A 22,191-nucleotide genomic window follows, 5' to 3' on the forward strand; every position below is an offset into this window, starting at 1 on the left:
TATAGTCTCATTATTTCCATTTTTTTTTCTTGCCTTAGTTATTGTACCTAGGATGGGAAACCATCTCACACCATACCCAAGATACGGGCCACCCACCAGCTACAAGGCATGACCACTCTGCAAGCTGAGCGACAACCTTGGTAGTTATAAGGCCAGGGAAAGTATCCACCAAGAGGCTCACAGATCCTTTGGCAGTGAGTGTAACTCCGCCGGCATTCAATACAGCAGATGCCTTCATGATCTAGTCTGGGGTCAAATGTCATGCCTTCACCTTCTTCTAGTTGCTGTAAGAGAAAAGAATTGTTTGTTTTTTCTTTGGGATGTAAAGTTCACTTTGTGTACATGGTTTCAGAATTAGATCCTGAATTTTTCATTGCGACAAGAATCAGGATAGGCTAATGTGAAGAGTCTTTAATATTTTTTAAAGCTTGAAAGTTACATAAAATTCCTTCTGATTTCATGGAACCGCCACCTAACAAAACTGCCATTGAAGAGGGAAAGTGCTACATTGCAGTTTCCTACATTACAGAGCTGTGGTTATTAGGCATCATTAAGCACACAGACACAGAACAAAAAAAGAATCTACCACTGCCAATTTAATTTCCGTGGGCCACCTAGTGATTTCTTGTTGGGATGGCTCTAAATCTCTAGGTGGCATAGTTTGGAACCCAGTGATCTAATGGTGGAAGAGGGGGGAGCTAATTATCATAATTCAAGTTGTAACTCTCAGTAGGGATCCTCAAGAAATGATATAACTTCTTCCTCCTGCCTTCATTTCAGCATTGGGGATAAAAAAATATTCCTTGAAACTCAAGTCACTGAGGAAAATATGCTGTGCAAATGAATCCAAATTCAAGATCTTAAATGTAACTGTAGACTTTGGAATACCAGAATTAGTGCAACTCAAAGAAAGGAACAAAAATCAGTTAGAGAAAGTGCTTTGGTGGAAAAGATTGGCCAGAAAGTCTTCTGGCCCTCAGTGTGTTTGGTTTCTAAAACAAAATCTGAAACATTTGAATTCTTAGATTTGTCTCTTTCCCTTTTAAGTGCTATGCAGAAAAACAACGTAGGTTAATTGAAAATTCCACTTGGGTCCATCAAGATTTTACTGTACATGGGCAAGGCTTGCATGGGGGTGGGGGTAGGGGATTGGGGGTGGAGGGTCTTCATTCTCACAGGCTTGTGTTTTAAAAGTTATTACTAAACAAGAAAAAAAGTTTCCACTGAGTGTTAAATGTTTGTTTCAAAATACATATTCTGAAACATTTTAAATACTATATTAATCTGAACATAACTACTCACATGGTAAGGATTATCTGGATTGAAGGGTTTTGTATCCTCCTGAATACTGGGCCTTGTTTCATTAACTGGCCTTCCAGTGCTTGGATTATCCTGGGGCCCACTATTTGGTCTTCTTGTAGTAGCTTGATGAATTTTTCTCAAGATTTCTCTTCGTTCTCTTTGGTTTTCTGCAAGAAGAGATGTTACTTTATTTCCCTAGCTAAAAATAAAAGTTCAAATTTTATTGCTTCTACGTGAAAATGAAGCAGAAGGCCACAGGCCACAGTTTAGGTAGGTATTTGAAAAACTTGTCTCTTCTTTGATGATTATGAAAATGGCATTTAATTGATTGTGTTTTAAAAAACTTTTAAAAATTTTATCCTTCAGAGAGAATGTCAGCTCCCTAATATGTATGATGGTGAGTATCATCAATATGGTTTTTAAAAAGGATGTTAATGAATGATAGCACTCCTCCATAAGAAGTTAATTTTTAAGCATCAAGGCACTTGTAAATATTCATTGTAATTAAAGGTGAATTTAAAAATATTAAAATGAAGGTTAACATTGGTGTACTGTGGCCACCTGCTAAACCCTAGAGAAAAGGAAAGCAGATTAGTAGTTCATGGAATAACCCTAAGTGAGCATTAAAACATAAACAAAATTAGTTACCACCTAATATGGATATGAGGAGAATTTTCAAAGTTAATAGATAGTCATCCCAGAATCTAGGATAGTAAACACCAAGGGTAGTCAAAGTTTGGTTGTGTATCTTAAACATTTGTATAGAGCTTTATTGTTTGAAAGGTACTTTCAAATCTCACCAAACTCAATTCAATTTAAAAACATCTCAGCCCATTGAAAGAGACAGTAACTATTATTCTCATTTTAAGGGTGAGAAAACAGATTCTAATAATTTCAGTGACTTGTCCAAGGCTAGTACTTGGCCATCTGAAATGAGATCACAGATCTCTCAGCTTCTAGGCCAGCATTTTCTTCCCATATTTGTTCTTTGGTGTTATAGAATGACATGTGGATACTAAGCATAAAAATGTCACAAAATTTGAAATCTTAACAGAGCTCAAACATGCTAAAGCAGTTTTTTAAGCTATAGTCACTTCCCACTAAGACTGTGTATGGTCTGTGATGAATTTGTTGAGTCCCGTATTAATTGAGTCTGTTACCCAGACATTTTAAGCTAGAAAATGTAGGAACAAGAAAGTATGTACTACTAAACTTCAGAGATTTGTTGGGATATTATTATTAATAAATATGATAATAGCTGACACATACATATGTATATATCACTTGAAAGTTCAAAAAGTTCTTTTATATACATTATCTTCAGCTCAACTTCAGTACCCTCCAACTCCCCTGCTCTCCTAATCCATTGGTCTGACCTCACTTTCCACTCTTCACTGTCTTGATCCCATATTTAACCAATTCAACTCCACCCTTGACTTCCTTGGCCCTTTGTCCTGCCACTTACACCCTACCCATCCTCAGCTCTGAATTATTCCCACCTTGTACCTTCTTGATCTTTCATCTGCTTATCCTATTTCTAAATTTCTGATTGCTAGAGGAAATCACAGCACTCTATTGATTACATAACATGAACTTACAGTGGACCCAGTCTGAATTAGGCCCTCACTGAAGTGCCCCAATTATAGATTTAGAGCCAGAAGTTACGTTTTTTAACCTGGTCCTCTCAGCCGGGGTTCCAAATATCTGTGGCCTTCAATGCTACGCTCACCACCATCCCCTTCAGAAGATGTCCTCATTTCCATTTTACTTAGAGTAGAGGTCCTTTGAGAGCTTCTTTATCATCCACACTTCAAAATCTTTGTTACATCTTCATCCACTCTTTTATCTTTGTCCCTCCCTTCTGCCCAAATGTGGCCCCAATTACATCCCTTCCCTTTTCTAGAATTTTTCCATTGTTCATATTGTGTTGTTCTCTCCCTTCTTCCCCTTATCTTCCCATCTTCCCTCTCTTCTCTCTTCTCCCTTTCCTGCTTACTCCCTGACCCTTCCACTTGATATCTTTACTTCCCACTTGCTTCTCAACCCTTTGCAATCTAACTTCAACTCCCACTGCTCTCTTCAAACTTCTCATTCTAAGGTTTGTTGGTTTTGTTGAAGAGGCAGCAGGTACAGGTTGGATTAGATGGCTTTTGACTTAAAGATGACCTCCTTCTAATTGTATGGTTTTGGTCCTTCTCAGTTATCTATTGCTCAATCACCGTCTTCTTCCTTATTGTGGATACCACCCACCAGTGGCTCTGTCCTGAGCCATTTTCGCTCTTTATTGCTTCCTATTGATCTCCATGGGGTCAGATGACCCCAAAATTCTTTATCTGCAGCTACAGTTTCTCTCCTCAACTCCAATTCTTAAATGTCTGAATTGTTAACTGCCTGCTAGATATTCTAGTTTGATATCTTTTATATATTTCAATCATCTTGTCCAAAAGAGAATTCCCTTTCTCTCTAAATCCACCTTTACTCCAAATTTCCATCTTTCTATCGAGTGCCTCCTCTCAGTTAAGGGCATAACCTTCAGAGTGTCCTTAACACTTACCTCTCCCTCAACACTTCATTCCCAATATTTGTCTTTGTATTTTCAGCACCTGGCACAGTGTGTCAACCCACAGTAGGCACCATGTAGATGTTTACTGAATTGGATTGTTGTGGTTGAAATAATGTTATTGGGTAGATTCTACTGATGTTATCATCCCCACTTAACAGTAAAGAAACTTCATCTCATGTTAAGTGTCTTGACTCAGGTTATATTACTAGGATCTGAGACAGGATTCACATTCAGATTTCTTTCAATTCCCAAGTCCAGTGCTCTGCTCCTCTTTCTACCATAGAGAATCAAGCACCTTCAGAGGGACACTGTTACAGCCTCTGTATTGTGTTATTTGACAATCCAAAAATCATAGGTCCTCCATCTAAAGACCTTAATCGTCTTAATTATAGTCTTTACCTGATTCTGTAGATTCAGACACAAGACTTAAAACAGCAGGTCTTCCTTAAAGTCCAGCACTGTTCTCTATGCCAGCAATTCTCAAACATTTTGGTCTGGTGACCTTCTTACACTCTTAAAAATTATTGTTGCCTCCCCAGGTTTTTGTATATATGGGTTATATTCACTGATATATATCATATTAGAAATTAAAATGTCTTAGTATTATTGTGAAAATAGTTTTGGCCTCATGGATTCCCTGAAAAGGTCTCTCAGACTCCTAGGGTTCCTTGGACCGTACTCTGAGTACCATTGCTCTACGCTACGGGCCCCCTTAGATATATTTCATTATTCCAGCTTGTGGGTATCGATATTTTACTATCACAGTACTTTGAGATAAAATTAATGGCACCAGACAACACCACCCATTGCAAACTCACCTGGGTCTGAAATGCCAAACCTGCTCCAATTCATGCTTGGTTTTACTTGTTTAAAGGTACTTAGGGAGTGAAAAGGGAGAGTAATGAGGCATAGGGACAACTTTTTGGTCACTAAGACTTAATGAGGTCCATATGTTTGCTTTGCTTCCTTTTTGATCCTTTTGAGAAGATCATTCTCTAAGACATTTGGTGACTGTAATTTGAATCTTGACCAACACTACATGGCACCATACTGCCTTTTTTTGGTTTCCTTTTAATATTTTAAATGTGTGTGTATATGTGCATAGATAAACACACATGTGCATATGGGTATATAAAATCATAAATTTTGGGGTTGACTTTTAAATTTAAAAAAGTAGTGATGCTGAAATAAGATCCTCACTATGTTTATTTGTATATTGATAGAATGAAGCATGTTTTATATAGGTCTGAAATGCAGCATAGCAGAATAGAGGTTTGGCCATTGAGTTAGGAATACCTAGATTTAAGTCTTGCTTCTGACTCTAACCATTGGGCAAGTAAATCACTTTACCTCTCAGTTGCCCCTGGCAACTCCCCTAAGACTAAGTTACTGAGAAGTTAGGAGGAACCTCCCACACTGGTAAAATGACAGGTCTACTCCTTACTCCCAAAGTAGATTTGTTAGACCCTATACTATTATGGTGTTTGTACTTAACAAAAAAACAAAATTATTAGACTGCTATACTTTTGCCAGGAGCAGAGATGAACCAAGTGTAATGCCAGAGGTATAGACCTTATGATGGATATTAACTTACAACTTTGGACCTGCCTAACTGGAATCTTTCTTTTCTTTTTTCTTTTTTTAAACTAAGATTTGAAAACCAATGCTTGAGGCTGGAATTGTGTGATGAGTCCTTGCATAAGCTTTCAGCATCTTGAGGCTTTCCCACAATTCTATGCATGAACAATGATTTTATGCTTCAGTAGCAGAAGAGCAAAGTCAAAATGAACAAACAGCAAAGATTCAGAGGCCAAGGTAACGAAAAAATGAACTTATTAAATGAAAATTATAGGTAATGAATATAGTTATATCTTCCTTCATTCTCATTTCCCTACCATTAATGCTCAATTACAGTTGTCTTTATTTCCTGTTTTATCTAGCCTGCTAATTATTAAGGCCTGTCCATACATCTTGATTTATCTTTCTAATTGGCCCAGTTTTTTAATGCTTCATGTGGAGTGACTTACAGGATCCAGATAAAAACCACGAAATTTTTAAGTAGTGTTCATCTGAAAATTAAAATGTTACCTTTTGGATGTGTTGGTTTAAGCCAGAAAATAGGAAGATCTCCACAGAGTTCTAAGATTTTAGTACTCAGGAAGCTGTTATCCTTAACAGGCTGGTCTGCAGCTACCCAGATAAGAGAATTTTCTTCAAATTTAACTGGCATGATCTTGCCTTCCTGTGAGCAGTTAAAAACAAAATGCACTGGTAGTTTAGCAGAGGACAATGGATCATTTTATATATGCGTGGAATATTAAGATTCATTTGTTCCTGTAAGATTATTAAATTTTATACAAGCTTCATGAGAAATGACTACCAGGTGCCTTTTACAAAGATTGACTTCTTTTTGTAGTCATTTACATAATCTTCAGAGGTGTGTCATTCAGAGGTGGTTCTTTGGATTCCAGACTATTGGGATTGTTCCTACAAAGAAAAGCCAGGGTCCTGAGTTGAAAATGAAATTTATCTGCTTTTTAGTTTTAGGCTACTCAGGTGCTGGTAATTCAAGCTCTTTAGGAGGAAAAGCAGTGGAATGGACCCCCAAATTCTAATAAAGATACAGGAAACAGCCTTTCCCCTAACCCCCATTTGAAGATAGGACCAACTCTGCAGGTTTTTTTGTTTTGTTTTTTCAAAGAGCTTGAAGAAGGAGATGCAAACGATTGGCTCTTTAATGTTTTTTAGTTCAAAGTATTATTTAACATAAACTATTTTGACATTTTCTAGCTGTAGCTAAACATATTTCAGATGTCTGTGGCATCAAGCACACCAGTGAGATTTCAAAGTTAAACTCTAGATTTTCTTATATAGCAGGTTCCTTAGAGTGGTTTGATAACATAGGAGACAAATTTATTTTGCCAAGTTGTTCCTTTCATGTATTTATTCATCTGCAGTAGGTTGGGATATCAAAACACTTTTTTCCATTTTTTAAATCTAAAGCAGCACTTATTTACACTTTTCCCCTTGAGCTTATGGCTGATTTAAAATTACTTCATGTTACTGTGGAAAACTACTGTTCAATTAATCCATTTGTTCAACTTGGATTAGGTTGCCCCACCCAATATTTTATTATTGATGTCATTACTTTCTACATCAGATTCATTTCCTAGTGTCTCTCTTTCCCTTCTCCTCTAACTAAATTCAGTTATCTTTTAAAAGTTATGCAAAGTTTGTAGAAAATCTACTAAAACAGATTGCATAAAAGTCTGCTACATTTTTATCCAAATTGTGTGAGGTGGGGTGTGTTAAAATAGCTAAAACTAATTATTTTGAAGTTTATGCTTATCAGTACAGCTCATCGATGAGCCTAGAACAGCTCATAACGGAGTTGCCAAACTCTATCATTAGTATTACCCACAGGGAAGCCAACGTACATAGTAAAGAGTCCCCAAACAACAGGCTTTTTCATTGGCCCATGCTTGGGCCTAGCTAGCTAGGTGACAGCTGTGGAGCAGATCCTCACAAATACAGGATAGGAGGAACTGGCTGTATGAAAAAGACCTTGGAGTATAGTTTACTGTAATGTCAATATCAGTCAGCAACATGATGTAGCTGTCAGTTCACCTCCCACTCTGGGCCTTCCCACCTCCCAATACATCCTTTCCTTTCCCCTCCAAAAAGCAATTTTGATAGAATTATAATGTCCAGAACAAGAGGGATAATATGGTCATACTGTGAAATGCTGGTCAGGTCACAGCTGTAATATTTTCTTCAGTTCTGGGTGTCACATCTTAATAGGGACATTGATGAACCACATCATATCTAGAGGACAGTGACCACACCGGTAAAGGATCGCAAAACATTCTTATAGGATAAATAATTAAAGAAACTGAGAATATTTTTCACAGAAAAGAAAAAGGCTTAGGGGAAAATAACTTTTTAAATACCTGAAAAGCTGTCATGTGGAAGAGGGATTAGACATATTTTGCATAGACCTAGAGGGGAAACTGGGTCCAATAGGTGACATTTATGGAGAGAGGCTGGTTTAGGTGCCATTCATTCATAGCGCTTAGAGCCAGGAATCATCATGTATTTTAAGATATCCCCCTCACCCTGCCCTTAGCAAGATCATCTCGCTAAAAGAAAAGACTGCATTATGAAAGAGGAGTCTTTCAAAAATAGAGTTTTTCAGCCATAGAAACAAAAATAGTAATTTCCTTCAAGAGAGAAGTGGAAATTTGACCTGTGTTCCAGTCTTCTAAGACCAGGAGATTGAAGATGAAGAATTTTTACCACAGATTATTGGGAACTAGGCTTCTACTTTGTTAGCAAGTTGCTACTTACCAGTCCTGAGCTGATGCTCTGTTTAGTCTTGGCATCCACCTGAGGTATGTGAGCTTTCACTTGGACTTTAATATAACATTTTTCTCCTCCAGCAAAACGGATTCCAGTGATGCCCTAACAACAACAATAAAGATCTTTGGTGGTTGGTTACCTGTAATTAAGTACCTCTTAGCATAACATCTGATCCTCTGCTTCTTGGAAAACTACTCATTCTTCAGCTTTGAGTTCAGATACCACCTCCATGAAGCCTTCCCAGAACCCCATTAGCCAGGACTCATCTTTCCCTTTTTTGAATCCTGTAGTACATTGTATCATTAGTTTTGCATTTATGACATATAACCTTATTGTTTACGGTTTATTTTGTGCATCATTTCTTCTACCCTGAAGGAACAGGGCCCGAGTCTCAGACTTATATCTCACATGAGGACTAAAGAGCAAATAAGTCAACATAATTGAAAGCTGGTTCCTTAACTGTCTTTATAGATCTTTCCAAAGGGCTTTGAGATAAGGGTAAATAAATTAGCATAATCTAAAACCAGATAGTTAACTATTTTCCTGAATCTTTCCCAAGAGCTTTGATGTCTTGTCCTCACACCCTGTTCTCAAAATTATTTTACCTTGTCCATTTACTAACCTCAGTAACAAAACTCACAGCTCTGCAGTCCGTAGCAGTGGTTAAGTCGCTGTGATTGACCTTTCAAAGTTCAGTGAGTAAGTCTATGTACTTAGTTGAGGGTGGTGGAATCCAGCATTTTAGGTTTATTGTAATGTTTTGTTTTCATGGCTAAAAACAAGTTTCACAGCTTAAAACAGGATTCATAAAATTCCAAGTGTTTGAGGAAAGCTAAAGTGAGATTGTTCCCTACATCATAGGTTATAAGTAAAGCACTTTGCAGACTTTAAATTCAAGAATGTGACCTCTTCTTTCTCTTCTTGAATAAATGGAATAAATGAATGAAAAAGCATTTGCCTTGTGCCAAATGCTAGGGATGCAAATACAAAAGCCATATGGTTCCTGCCCATAAGGAATTTAAAACTTCTAAAGCAGACAGTTTAATACTTATAGGGGAGAGGTGGACTAGGAGGGATGCATTGGTTTGGGAATTCATAGGCACGGTGAGTGGAGACATAGTGGAGCTAATAGACTTTCCAGTAGCAATCATAGTATTAGTTTGATTATATTCCCAGAGAAAGTGGTTGCAGGGAAGGGTTGAAAGCTGAGGTAAGGTGCAAATGCTGCTCCATAATCTCGGCAAGTCACATCAACTCTGTAGGCCTCAGTTTTGAGGTCCCTTAATCCCTGTGATTTTAAAATGGTCCAGGTAGAATTTGAAGCATGACTTGGACCAATTAGAGTGACTTTGTGTTCACATATTTCTTCCTCTTCCACACTTCTTCCTCTTCTCTCTTCCCTTTTCATTTTCCTCATTGATCAAAGAGAAAGGGCCTGGAGGACCCCAAAAAGAAATACTTTCTAGGGCCTTGCGGTCTAAGGTGATTGAGCCTGGACTACAACCATGTTATTTCAGTACTTCAAGGAGAGTGTGGGTCCCTCCCTCCACTGATGACTCTTGAAACCCCTTTATCACTTGGTCTTTGAGAATGTAGCCCAGAAAATTGATCCACCTGACACCACCCTGGTGATGAGCATTTTCCAGACTTAGCCAGGCTCACCTTTTAGACCATAGCTCATAGCCTTTGAGAGTCACAGCTGAGTTTGGTCTGGTGGTCTGTGCTGTGTAGAGTACTGAAATAAAACAATCCATAGGGGATACCTATGGGAAGTAAAGGTTGCCTTCCCTCCCTGCCCCCCTCCCCCTTTCTCTCTCCTCTTCCTTCTTCCCTCCCCTTCTCAATTCTTCCCTTTTTTTCCCTCTTGTAGCTCCCCTCTTCTCTCTCCCTCCTGGGGGGGGGGGAAGGGGGAACTGTCAGCTACATCATGTTGCTGACTGATGTTGTCACTTCTCTGTACCCTCTTTTAAACTATCCCCACACACCCCCCAAATCCATGCGGAGACTTTAAGCAAATAGTTAAAGCAAGCAGTAATATTAAGGTAGTAAAACAAAGGGAGCTAAAAGAAGCAAATGACATCAATCACGCCTCCAGTTTATCAGACAAGTGCCTGGAAACAGGATGAAGAGAAAATAAAAAGCTGCTTTTAGTTGCATTACATGATGACTCCACTGAGCTAATTCTTTCATAATTGGAGGAGTCAGCCAGGTAACAGCATTAGCAATGGAAGGCTCAAAAAAAAAAAAAAAAAGGAGAAAGTACTAGTAGAACTACACCATCTGATTCATGCTTTTTGAAAGACCTAGGTTTATGGGCTAAGCTGGTAACAGATTCTCTCCATAAAAATATACTTACTGCTTGGATTGTGTATATGAAATGCTACTTCTGCCTGAACTGGAAGAATCCAAAAGGAGTGAATCATTAAATCTTTGAAATGGGTCAAATCTACTCACATTCTGGAAATCATTAACTTCAATTGCTTCTTCAGCTCCACTTCCTATTTTAAAGGTCTCCAGGTTGTTCCCAGCATCTATTTCCATTGATCCCTCCTGTATTTTTCCGTTAATACTCATGGTATAATGGACATTATAAATCTGGAATTGAACATAAGGAGTTAGTGCTTTTCTTTTTTTAAAGCAATCAGTGGCTTTTTAGCCCTTCAATATACAATATGACTTTCATTTTTTCCAAGGCCCCTAACATCTGTCGTTAACAGTTATACATGTATTTATGATAGAACCTCATCCACGTTAATCCCTCAATCAGTTCTTTAAAAACCTTAAATGTCTTTTGTTCTGCCCCCCTTCCAGCTGAATGGGAAATGGTATTGGCAAGATGCCTAGGGGGATGTGCTGGGTTGAGGGAAACCAGTTTGTATTAGTAGTAGTGGCTTAATCAAGAATAGGTTTTAAGTAATACAACAGACAGGGTTAACAAATATTGCTTGTTGGGGTGGTTTACAGAATCACAATCCTAGAGCTTGTTATACAGAATATATAGGATTTTACAGAATCACAGCATCTTAGAGCTTGTTAAATAGCTTGCATTTGTTTTAAGCAAGGTCAATCTTCATGTCTGTATTAGACCAGTATAGGGAATTTCTCATTATAATGAACTCCCAAGGCATTCAGATTGTGTTGTTATGTGTCATTTTGTTAGAATAGAACTAGCAATCACATTCATCTCCTGTTTTGCAGACAGAATTGGTGCCCAGACTCCTCTTTGATAAATTAGCAAGTATCATAAAGAAAATGTTCCTGGATCTTCTTGTGTGTTTATTATTTTTTTTTTATACTTAGTAATTTAAAGCAGTTCAGTGTATCAGCAAGTATTAAATTAGGAATCAGATGCACAACTAGGATTGGATCCCAGCTCTGCCATTTGTTACCCACGTGACCTTGGGCAAATCACTTCCTTCTAGACCCAGGTTTGCTAATGTAATTTATGTCAATGGCTTGGATTTTAAAGGAGTGTAGAGCAAGAAGGGAGAAGACTAGCACCATGACCACCTTCACAGGTGTATTAAGCGCCTATTATGTGAAAGGTATAGGGGAATACAAAGACAAAAATGAAACAGTCCTTGCCCTTAAAGACTCTCTGTTCTTCATTATCAGGAGCACAGAAGGTATGGTAAGGGAATTCATTGAGACTGTTGACCTGGGGTTCGTGAACTTGTAGAGTACTTATATTTCAGTATGATGGTTTCCTTTGTAATCCCATGTATTTTATGTATTTAAGGACATTATTCTGAGAACAGGTTCATTGGCTTTACCAGGCTACTAAAGGAGGTTAAGATCCCCTGTTTTAATCTGTGATCTACTTTGGTGACAAAGGAAACTAAAACTTGAATGAGTACAACAGCTTGAGTGGAGGGTACATTTTTTTTTGTCTGGGGGTCTCAGCACAAACATTTCTCATTCACACTTCACTGTTGGTACCCGAACCCACATTTGCACACACAGTCCTCACTTCTATAGGCGAGCTTTGGTTCTTTTCATTTGCTTAATCAGCACTTACTGGTGCTTGGATAAATAACAACATCAGGAGAATGAGATGAGAGGCATTAATAATCATTATAAAAACAGGATGATAAGGAGACACAACATGGATACTACTAATATAAGCTGGTTTCCCCTAATACAAGGTATAGAGAGCTGGCCCCTTGAGTGGGGAAGCCCTGGGTTATAGTTCTGCTTTTGACACATACTGGTTGGGTGATGCTAGGGCCCCCAGGAAACTGAAGATAAGTTGCAGAACAGTTACAGGTCTGCTTTGTTAGCAAAAGTTTCTCCATTGGGGGTTCCCTACCCTACAATAACGATCAGAGGTCAGATAAATAATAACGATAAGACATCTGTATAGCTTTAGAGTTTACATACATTTATCTTATTTGAGCTATGGTAAGTTTTGGAGACAGCTTGAATCCAGTATGAGTAGCAGTTGATAAAGGAGCAAGAAAGGTTGAGCTATAAAAACAAGGCATTGGGCTCCAGTGGGGTCTCTGGACTCATGAAACAACTTTGTAAAAACTATTCATATTTTTAGAAACTAACGACCATTGCTACGTAAGGACCGTGAACTGTCTTGTTCGCCTCAATACTGGTGTCTTCCAAAATGCAAGTAGGTGCTTTTAACAAAGCATATACAAGATTGATTTGATTGCTGTAACCAATGAGATCATTTGAAAAAAAATCAGTCTACAAAGAAAGGATCTAAATATATTATCTATTGCTACTGTTGTTACAGGGGATAGAGTAACCTGATGTTTCATATTCAGAGGATTGCCATTTTTTTTTTCAGTTTTGCCCACTTTTTATAGCTTATTTCAGGATTACAAGTCCATATTTGAGACCAATCACTACTTAATTAGCACTCAAAGCACCATTTAATCCAAACTAAAATGGCATAAAACTAGGAAACAGATCCATATGAAAAGGATCCTAGCTGAATTATAGTTAACTTTCATCTATCCATACCATTGGAGGGGAGCAGTGGTATGGATAATCTTTTTAATTTTAGAATGTCTTTTAAAACAGCAAATGTACCTTCCCAATTAAAGTTTTGTTTGGACTATTAAAATTAGTTTATGTTAATAGGAAGCGGACCTGGAACTGAAAATCAGTGAATATATACAGTACACAGTTGTCTCAGTGTATGTGTAAATCATTCAGCAAGTTATCATAAAGTGCCTACTATGTGCCAGGCACTGGAGATACAAAGACAAAAAAATGAGAGTCCTGACCCACCAAGAATTTACATTTTATAGGGAAATGGGGAGCTGTCTCCCTCCCCCAACAGGTACACAAGATAAGTAAATAGAAAATAGTAATTAGGTGAGGCTGGGAAAATGAATGAAGCACTAGCAACCGAGGGATCTGGAAAGACCTTGTGCTGAGTCTTGGAAGGGACCTGGGAATTCCAAGAGGTGAGGAGGTGGAGAGCATTCCAGACTTGAAGGCTAGCTTATGCAGTGGCCAAAAAGCGGGAAAAGGGATACAGGGTACGGTAGCATCAGGGAGGCCAGGTTGGCTTGAATGTTGAGTGGGCAGGAAAATCCTGGAAAGATGAGTTAGAGTCAGACTGTGCAGGGCTTCAAAGGCCAAACAAGAGAGTTGGTATTATATCCTAGAGGCAATAGGGAGCTTGGGAAGCATCTTGAATGTGAATGTGATACAGTGGAGGATAGATTGGAAAGTGTAGAGATACTTGATACAGGGAACCAAGTAAGAAGCTATTGCAATAGTCCAAGAATAAGGTAATGAGGATTTGATTTAGGATGAGAGAAAGATTAAGATTAAGATTAGAGAGAAAGAGATGAATCCAAAGAAACATGGAGGTTGAAAATGGGCATTTGACTCTACTAAGTATTTTGTTCAAAATCTTTCATATGTATATAATATACATTTGCAAGTATATAAGGCTCCAGTGAGGGTTTTGCAGAAATAAAATAACTTAAGAATACACCATAATTCTCTTTATGATCCTGGTAAAAATGCTAAAAGTGGCTTTTATTGTTGACAGTTACGCGCTTCACTATTCCTGGGAATTCTTAGCATCATTTTCATGAAACAAAACTAATCAACTTGTGACCAAACAAGACATGAATAAGCTTCACTTACTGTGTATGATGCTTTATCCTCTCATTTTAGAATCTTGTGAATTAGAAATATTTTTCTTAAATAATTGACAAGTGGCATAATTAATTTTAATACATAGCACAGTCCAACTACATAAAATCCAGTTATTTTTATCATGATATGGCAGTGAGACTTGGGATATTTATTTCTTTACTCTTTTCATCTAAAAGTATGAATTTATAGTCAAATACCATAAAGCTTCCCAAAGGGGAGACTCAGTATTTGGTAGAGATTTAGGAGTTGAAATCAATTCATCTGTCCAGAACTCCTGCTTTAAAATGGGAGCATATGTCCCAGTTTTTACATTTAAAATACAAATACAAGCTAAACACTGCCATTCTCATCTTACAGAATGATGCTTTAAAATTTGATGTGGCCCCTGTATACAGATTCGATGGTATTTGGCATGCTTGCTTATCTGCATTAGGCCGTGGAATTCAGAATACAAATCGTGTAATGTCTGTAGAAGATGTTGTGAGGTGCAAAACGGCTGGATTGCCTTCCACACCGTTTTCTCTAAGTACTGGAATTAGCTCATGCTTTGAATTCCTCGGAGAGGGGGAGGAGGGAAAATGAAGTAGAGAGGGATCAAGAGAAGAGGAGGGAGTGAAGAAGGGGGAGTAGGGAGTAAAAAATCTCTGGAGAATGATTAAGAAACAGTCCATTGTATGGTTTGGGGATGGAGATGGATTCCCCCTTCTCCCCCCCCCCCCCCCCGTTCCTAGAAATAAGCTCACGTTAGACCATGAGCAATAGTTATTGAGGTAAAATGCCCTTTTTCCATAGACGAACAAAATTATTGCCCTTTAAAATACACATTGGGACTCTTCCAAGTGAAGTTTGAAACAATTTTGTTTCTTGGACTCTTGAGAAAATAAATATTTGTATACAAATAAAGTGGGGAGGCAGTTCGGTGGAATATTTATTATAAAACCAAAGGAAGAATTGATTTTTAAATATTGTTTAACATTTTTCAGGGCCCTCCATTTTATTCCTGCACTTGAGGGAGAAGGGGAAGTCGCTGCGGAAGTCAGTTGAAACGGCCTTGAAAGGTTAAGTTCATTCCAATACCTGGTTCTGGATGCTCCCTTCAAAGACACTTGGAGCAATCAGCTAATTTTTGGAACGTACATTTCATCTCATTAGACTTTAGCCCTCTTAGGATCATAATCCTTCAGAGCTAGAAAAGTCAGAACCCTTTAGAACTCAAAGATCTGGTTTGTATATCATTTTACAGATGAGGAAAGAGTCCCAGAGAAATTGTCTCTTGTGGAAGGTCATACAGCAAATGAATCTCAGAGCCTCGACCATAACCTAGGTCTTAATGCAGCCCTCTTTCCATTACACTAATTTCTTCTTGGTTTCTTTTAGTATTCATGAGTTCCCTAATGCCATAAAACTCATCTCTATTGGAATTTAACTAACTCATTGGGCTCCCACGCAAGCCCTCGGGGCTCCTCCCAGGGGCGGCTTGGGGGCGTAGCTGAGCAAGGGTCCAGACCTTCTCCCCCCTCCCCACCGACAACCTCCAACTCCTTCCGTGCCGTGAGCTCCAAGCGCACCTGGCGCACCAGGCGGACCCGGAGCAATAAAGAGTTCGCGCCCCGCTTGCCGCCGCACCCCAGGACTCACATGTTTGTCATTCACCTTCCAGAAGTAAAAGGCGCCGATAGCCCCGAAGAGCAGCAGGAGCGCCCCCGATATGAGGACCACGGCTCCGATCTTGAGCAGCCGCCCGGGGCTGGAGGGTCTCACTGCCACCGCTGTGTACGCCTGTGGAGGGGGGACAGGGACGGGGAGGGCAGAAGGAACAGCTTCCACACTCTGCCTCGCCTGCGGGGGCACCGCGCGGGAGCCTGGTAAGGGTCGAGGGGCCAGGGGCTTAGCTCCAGTGTCTTCCCCATCCCACAGTGGTTCCCCCCTTCGGTTCCTTCCTGCTGAGTGGGACGTGGCGTAAGTTTGAGCTTCACCACGAACATGGGTGCCTCAGTAACACGCACACTTTGCCCTTGGATCTGTTGGAATCTGCACTCCCACGCGTAATGGTGTTTACATGGATCCCCCCTCCCTCCTCACGCACTTGTGCGATGGGTTCAGTCTGATGGCTTTCCTATGCCCCGTCGCACATTCGAGTACATGCAGACACCGAACCCAAGCAAAGTCACACACAACCCTACATCAAGTGCCCTGCCATCTCAACACCAAGGCCTGGCTGTGTGCTCCCGTCCCAGGAATCCGGGCGCAGTACTCACGGGTGGGCGACACTGCTCCACGTCCTCTGGGCCTGCTAGGGCGATGGGCACTTTGTCTGAGCTCTCTGCCATGACTGGTCAGGCAGGCGTGAGGCTCCACCAGGAGTGGAGTGGAAGTGCTACTTTCCAACCGGCCCCAAAGTGATGGGCGTTTCAACTCCCTCCCTCCACCCTTCCACACTTTCACACCCACTGGGCAGACCCTCCTGGCCCAGCCCAGTTTCCCATCTCCTCCCACTGCCTACCCTTCCTCTAACTTTCTTTCCCTCCTTGCAACCTGAGCACTATTTCCCATACTGAGATTCAGTGAACAGTGACCCTACTGCTCCCTTTGCTTCTTCGGGGCAAGGAAAGACGACTCTCCGCCCTCTCTGCTTTATCAAGGACCCAGAAACAGTCTCCCTACAACTATTTAGCCCCCATGCCTAAAACCTATTGGTGTTTGAGAGGTCTGGTGATACAGAACAGTGAGGAAGGAGCGGAGACCTCATTTGTTGGTACTGTTGCCCTCCATCCAACCTCAGGAATAGCACTTCTAGGTCTGGATTCTTTAGGGGAATGGGCATTTTCCAAAGGGTCAGTTGGGGGTATAGAATTCAGGGGAGAGAATGGAAGATTCTTTGCTATAGGAAGCATTTCTTTGCTAAAGGAAGCCAATGGTAGTAGTTTTGTCCAGGTTTTTTTTTTTTTTTTCATCCCTACTAAGTCAGACCACCTGAAATCTTTAGACTGCTTCTCTGACCAGGAGTGTGAAGCAGCATCCACAATCATCCTTATGATCCTGCCCCTTTGAGAGAACTAAGTGAAGGACATATACCAAGAAGCAACTAGAGGGAGAATAGAAAGCTTGCAATTACAGAGAGGGAGAGGTGCTCTTCAGAGACACAAATTTGATGAAGAAATATGAGTCAAAAAAGACCATGAAACATACAAAACATGTCTAGAAATTAAAACCTACCCCTAAAACAAAGTTAATACAGGTATGGTTTTTTATTTTTTGAAAATACCTACTCCGACTTGCCTCAGAGCAGGCATCAACATTTGTAATCTATTAAATTGTAATTGTTCATTCAATAAGCATTTATTGAACATTTTTGCTCACCCTCCTCAGATCCTCCTCCTGCCTTCTTCCCTGGCTTACTTCAAGTCCCATCTAAAATTCTACCTCCAATTATGTGCAAGGCACTGTGATAGGTGGTGAGAGGAATACAAAGGTAAATATGACACTACTCTCAAGGAACACGTGTTTGGTAGGGGAGATAAAATACATAACAAAATATAAATAATGAAATCACCCATTATGTGGCAAAGATTGAGGAGGGGGTCGTTGTTATTAGTGAGGAGTAATCAGGGAAAACTTCATACTGGGAAGTTACATTTGAACTGAACCTTGAAAGATTTTAATAGGACAGGAAATAGAGGTGAGGGGATTCCCGAAAGATTGGGACAACATGACCAAAGAAAGGCACAGGTAGGTAATGTGTGTTTGGAAACTGAACCCTATAGGTATCTTCAACTCAACATAAGCAAAACGGAATTTTCCCCTTCCCTTATCCCCATCTGCTCCTCTTGCTGACTTCTCTATTACTTTCCAGGGCAACACCATCCTTTCAGTCACGCTGGCTTGTAATCTAGGAGGTCATTCCCTACCCCTCACTGTCTCTCACCCCTGTAGCCAATGTGTTTTCAGGTTCAGACTATTCTACTTCCCAACATATCTCTTACACACACCCTTCTCTCCTATGATACTTCTACCACCCTCTTACAGGCCCCTATCATATAGATTGTTGCAGTAGCCTTCTGGCTGTTCTCTCTACTTCAAGGTTCTCCCCACTCCAATCTCTTTTCCTTTCAGCTGTCAAAGTGATCTTAAAAGTAATCGTGTAACCATGTTACACGCACACCCTTCCTTCCATTCAATAAACTCCAAAGGTTCTCTGTTACCTCCAGAATCAAATATAAATTTTTCTGTTTAGCTTTTTTTTTTAACAGCACACTTTAAAGTTTAATTCACATTATTCACATTTTGTCCATAACTTTTCAAAATCAACAATCAACAAAACAATAAAGCCCTTATTTGTAACATTTGCTGACTTCTGAGATGTAAATGGCTATGTTCCAAATTTAACTCACACAAGCCAGTACGAGCCAACTCCAGTACATCCCTGCTTTTATCTCAACAATATCTCAACTGCCTATTGGGGATGTCATACCTTAGAACTCACCATCACTCAAAACTGCTTATCCTTCAGTATCTTAAACTCTGATATTCCCATCTCTGGTCACAATCACCTCTTTTTCTTCTTCTCCCAACCTTCAGTCCTGAACCTGCTTTTCATTTTCATCATGACTTCAAGTCCTTTGATTTCCCTTCTTTTTTCTCCACATCCATTATCCTTACTCTATTTTGCTTCTCATCCTTCACAAGCTTATTCCTCTGGCAAGCTAATTAAAAGGTAGATGCTCATCAATGTTTGAATCTCATGCCACTTTAAACTTCTACTGTTCCTTCTCTGCTCATCCCCAATCCTGGATTCTCCTCTCTAACTACCTTGTTAGGCCTACTTTGGAGGAACATTGTGCTACTAGAGGAATTAAAAAAAAATTGGGTCCTCTAAAAATCAATTGTATCCTCACAGGTACCTGGCAATCTTTTTTATCCATTTCTTCTCAACTCTATTATATCATTCAGAGTCACTGATCCTGACCTTCTCTCTCCTCAAGTTTCCAACCTTTGCTCTTTTCTTTCTTTTTCTTCCCTTTCTTTCTTATTTATTTATTTTAGTTTTCAACGTTCATTTCCACAAGATTTTGAGTTCCAAGTTTTCTCCCCATCTAACTCCTCCCCCACCCCAAGATGGCATGCATTCTGAATACCCCTTCCCCTAATCTGCCCTCCCATCTATCACCTCCTCCCCTTCTCTTATCCCCTTCCCCTTCTATTTTCTTGTAGGGCAAGATAGATTTCTATACCCCATTGCCTGTATATCTTATTTCCCAGTTGCATGTAAAAACAATTTTTTAACATTTGTTTTTAAAGCTTTGGATTCCGAATTCTCTCCCTTCCTCCCTACCCACCCTCATTGAGATGGCAAGCAACTTGATACAGGTTATACATGTGTAATCATGCAAAACAGTTCCATGCCTTCCCCCCCCCCCTTTATTCTATTCTCTCTTTTGACTCTGTCCCTATTTAGAAGTGTTTGCTTCTGATTACCCCCCCAATCTGTCCTTCCTTCTATCATACCCCCTCTCTTATCCCCTTCCCCCCCTATTTTCCTGTAGGGTAAAATAGATTTCCATACCCAATTGAGTGTGTATGTTATTCCCTCCTTAAGCCAAATCGATGAGAATAAGATTCACTCATTCCCTTTCACCTTCCCCCACTTCCCTTCCACTGTAAAAGCTTTTTCTTGTCTGTTTTATGTGAGATAATTTACCCCATTCTACCTCTCCCTTTCTCCTTCTCCCAGTATGATCCTCTCTCCCTTTAATTTTATTTTTTAGATATCACCCCTTTATCTTTAACTCACCCTGTGCCTTCTATCTATGTATACATATATATATTTTTTTCCTCCAACTACCCTAATACTGGCAAAGGTCTCATGAGTTACAAATATCATCTTTCCATCTAGGAATGTAAACAGTTCAACTTTAATAAGTCCCTTAAGATTTCTCTTTCCTGTTTACCTTTCATGCTTCTCTTAAGTCTTCTGTTTGAAAGTCAAGATTTCTTTTCAGCTCTGGTCTTTTCATCAAGAATGCTTGAAAGTCCTCTATTTCACTGAATATCCATTTTTTTCCCCTGAAGGATTATACTCAGTTTTGCTGGGTAGGTGATTCTTGGTTGTAATCCTATCTCCTTTGCCTTCTAGAATATCATTTTCCAAACCCTCCAGTCTCTTAATGTAGAAGCTGCTAAATCTTGTGTTATCCTAATTGTGTTTCCACAATATTTGAATTGTTTCTTTCTGGCTACTTGCAATATTTTCTCCTTGACCTGGGAACTCTGGAATTTGCCTATAATATTCCTAGGGTTTTCCTTTGGTGATCTCTTTCAGGAGGTGATTGGTGAATTCTTTCCATTTCTATTTTACCCCCTGGTTCTAGAACATCAGGGCAGCTTTCCTTGATAATTTCTTGAAAGATAATGTCTAGGCTTTTTTTTTGATCATGGCTTTCAGGTAGTCCAATAATTTTTAAATTATCTCTCCTGAATCTATTTTCCAGGTCAGTTGTTTTTCCAATGAAATATTTTACATTGTCTTCTATTTTTTCATTCTTTTGGTTTTGTTTTACAATTTCTTGATTTCTCATAAAGTCACTAGCTTCCATTTGCTCCATTCTAATTTTTAAGGAAGTATTTTCTTCAGTGAGCTTTTAGACTTCCTTTTCCATTTGACCAATTCTGCTTTTTTAGGGCATTCTTCTTCTTATTGGCTTTTTGGACCTCTTTTGCCATTTGGGTTAGTCTATTGTTTAAGGTGTTATTTTCTTCAGTATTTTTTTTTGTCTCCTTTAGCAAGCTATTGACTTATTTTTCATGATTTTCTTGCATCATTCTCATTTCTCTTCCCAGTTTTTCCTCTACTTCTTTGATTCATATTTTTCATGAAGACTTTGGATGTAGGAGCTTTGACTTTATTGGTTGTATGTTTTGATCTTCTTTGCCACCAAAGTAAGATTCTATGGTCTGACCTTTTTTGCGCTGTTTGCTCATGATCCCAGCCAATTTTTTGACTTTTAAACTCTTTGTTAAGGTAGGGGTCTGCTTCCAGTGTGGAGAATGTACTATCCCAAGCTTTGGGGGTTTTGTGCAGTTGTTTTCAGAGATACTTCTAGGAACCTGTAAATTTTCAGTTCTTCAAAGGTGGTATGATCGAAAGTGAGGTGTTTAGTCCTTTCCTGGCCTGTGCTCTGGTCTATAAGTGACCGCAGGCACTCTTTTCTGCCTTGTAACTGTGAGGACGATTCCCTCTCCACTTCCACTACAAGTTCCACTAGGCCAGCACTGCTCCTTGCCCCAGGACCACCACTCAGAACTGTGACCCAGATCCAGCCATCCTGCCTCAGTGCCAACAAAGAGATCCCTGCAATCCCCCTCTGATCAGCCACTTGATTCCCCCTCCATCTGTGGGCTGAGAGCTCCAGAAGCAGCTGCTGGGCTGGGACTGGGGCCAGACCAAGCTCTTCTCTCACTGGGGTCATAGACCTTTCCTACTGACCTTCTAAGTTGTCTTTGGCATTTGTGGATTGAGAAGTCTGGAAACTGCCACAGCTTCCCTTGATTCAGTCCCCTGAGGCCTGCTCCAGGTTGGCTGAGGCCTGGTCTTTGTGCAGCCCATGCTGAACTGTGCTTCCCAAGCCTGGCGCAATAGACCATTCCAATCAACCATCCAGGTTGTCTTGGGCTGGAAATTTGTTTCACTCTGTCTTTTTGTGGGTTCTGTTGTGCTAGAATTTGTTTAGAACCATTTTTTACAGGTATTTGGAGGGGTTTGGGGGAGAGCTCAAGCAAGTCACTGCATTTACTCCACCATCTTGGCTCTGCCCCTCTGTTTAGCTTTTTAAAACCTT

The 22,191-nt window shown here is 39.8% G+C and overlaps 1 protein-coding gene across 2 annotated transcripts; it reads right to left on the reverse strand.

Moving 5' to 3' along the window:
• Positions 1–65: 65 nt before the first annotated feature.
• Positions 66–16,686, reverse strand: CNMD (chondromodulin). 2 transcript variants are annotated; one of them, XM_027873849.1, is made up of 7 exons: positions 16,615–16,686; positions 15,995–16,135; positions 10,679–10,819; positions 8,213–8,326; positions 5,954–6,107; positions 1,299–1,469; positions 66–274 (listed from the first exon to the last, which is right to left on the reverse strand). In XM_027873849.1, exons 1-7 carry the CDS (start codon positions 16,684–16,686, stop codon positions 66–68), a joined length of 1,002 nt encoding a protein of 333 aa, XP_027729650.1. The 2 variants fall into 2 exon arrangements, with proteins under 2 accessions (XP_027729650.1, XP_027729649.1); XM_027873848.1 differs by having other exon boundaries at positions 66–277.
• Between the last annotated feature and the right edge of the window lie 5,505 nt (positions 16,687–22,191).

The sequence above is a fragment of the Vombatus ursinus genome, unplaced genomic scaffold (genome assembly GCF_900497805.2).
Source record: "Vombatus ursinus unplaced genomic scaffold, bare-nosed wombat genome assembly UNPS02014802.1, whole genome shotgun sequence".
Taxonomy (NCBI): domain Eukaryota; kingdom Metazoa; phylum Chordata; class Mammalia; order Diprotodontia; family Vombatidae; genus Vombatus; species Vombatus ursinus.

Excerpts from the sequence above, each read along its gene's own strand:
- CNMD (XM_027873848.1), bottom strand. The coding sequence starts at position 16,686 with ATGGCAGAGAGCTCAGACAAAGTGCCCATCGCCCTAGCAGGCCCAGAG. Across the intron at positions 10,820-15,994 it reads GGAAGGTGAATGACAAACAT|ATTTATAATGTCCATTATAC; the intron begins GTGAGTCCTGGG and ends GTTCAATTCCAG. Across the intron at positions 8,327-10,678 it reads AAGTTAATGATTTCCAGAAT|GGCATCACTGGAATCCGTTT; the intron begins GTGAGTAGATTT and ends TGTTGTTGTTAG.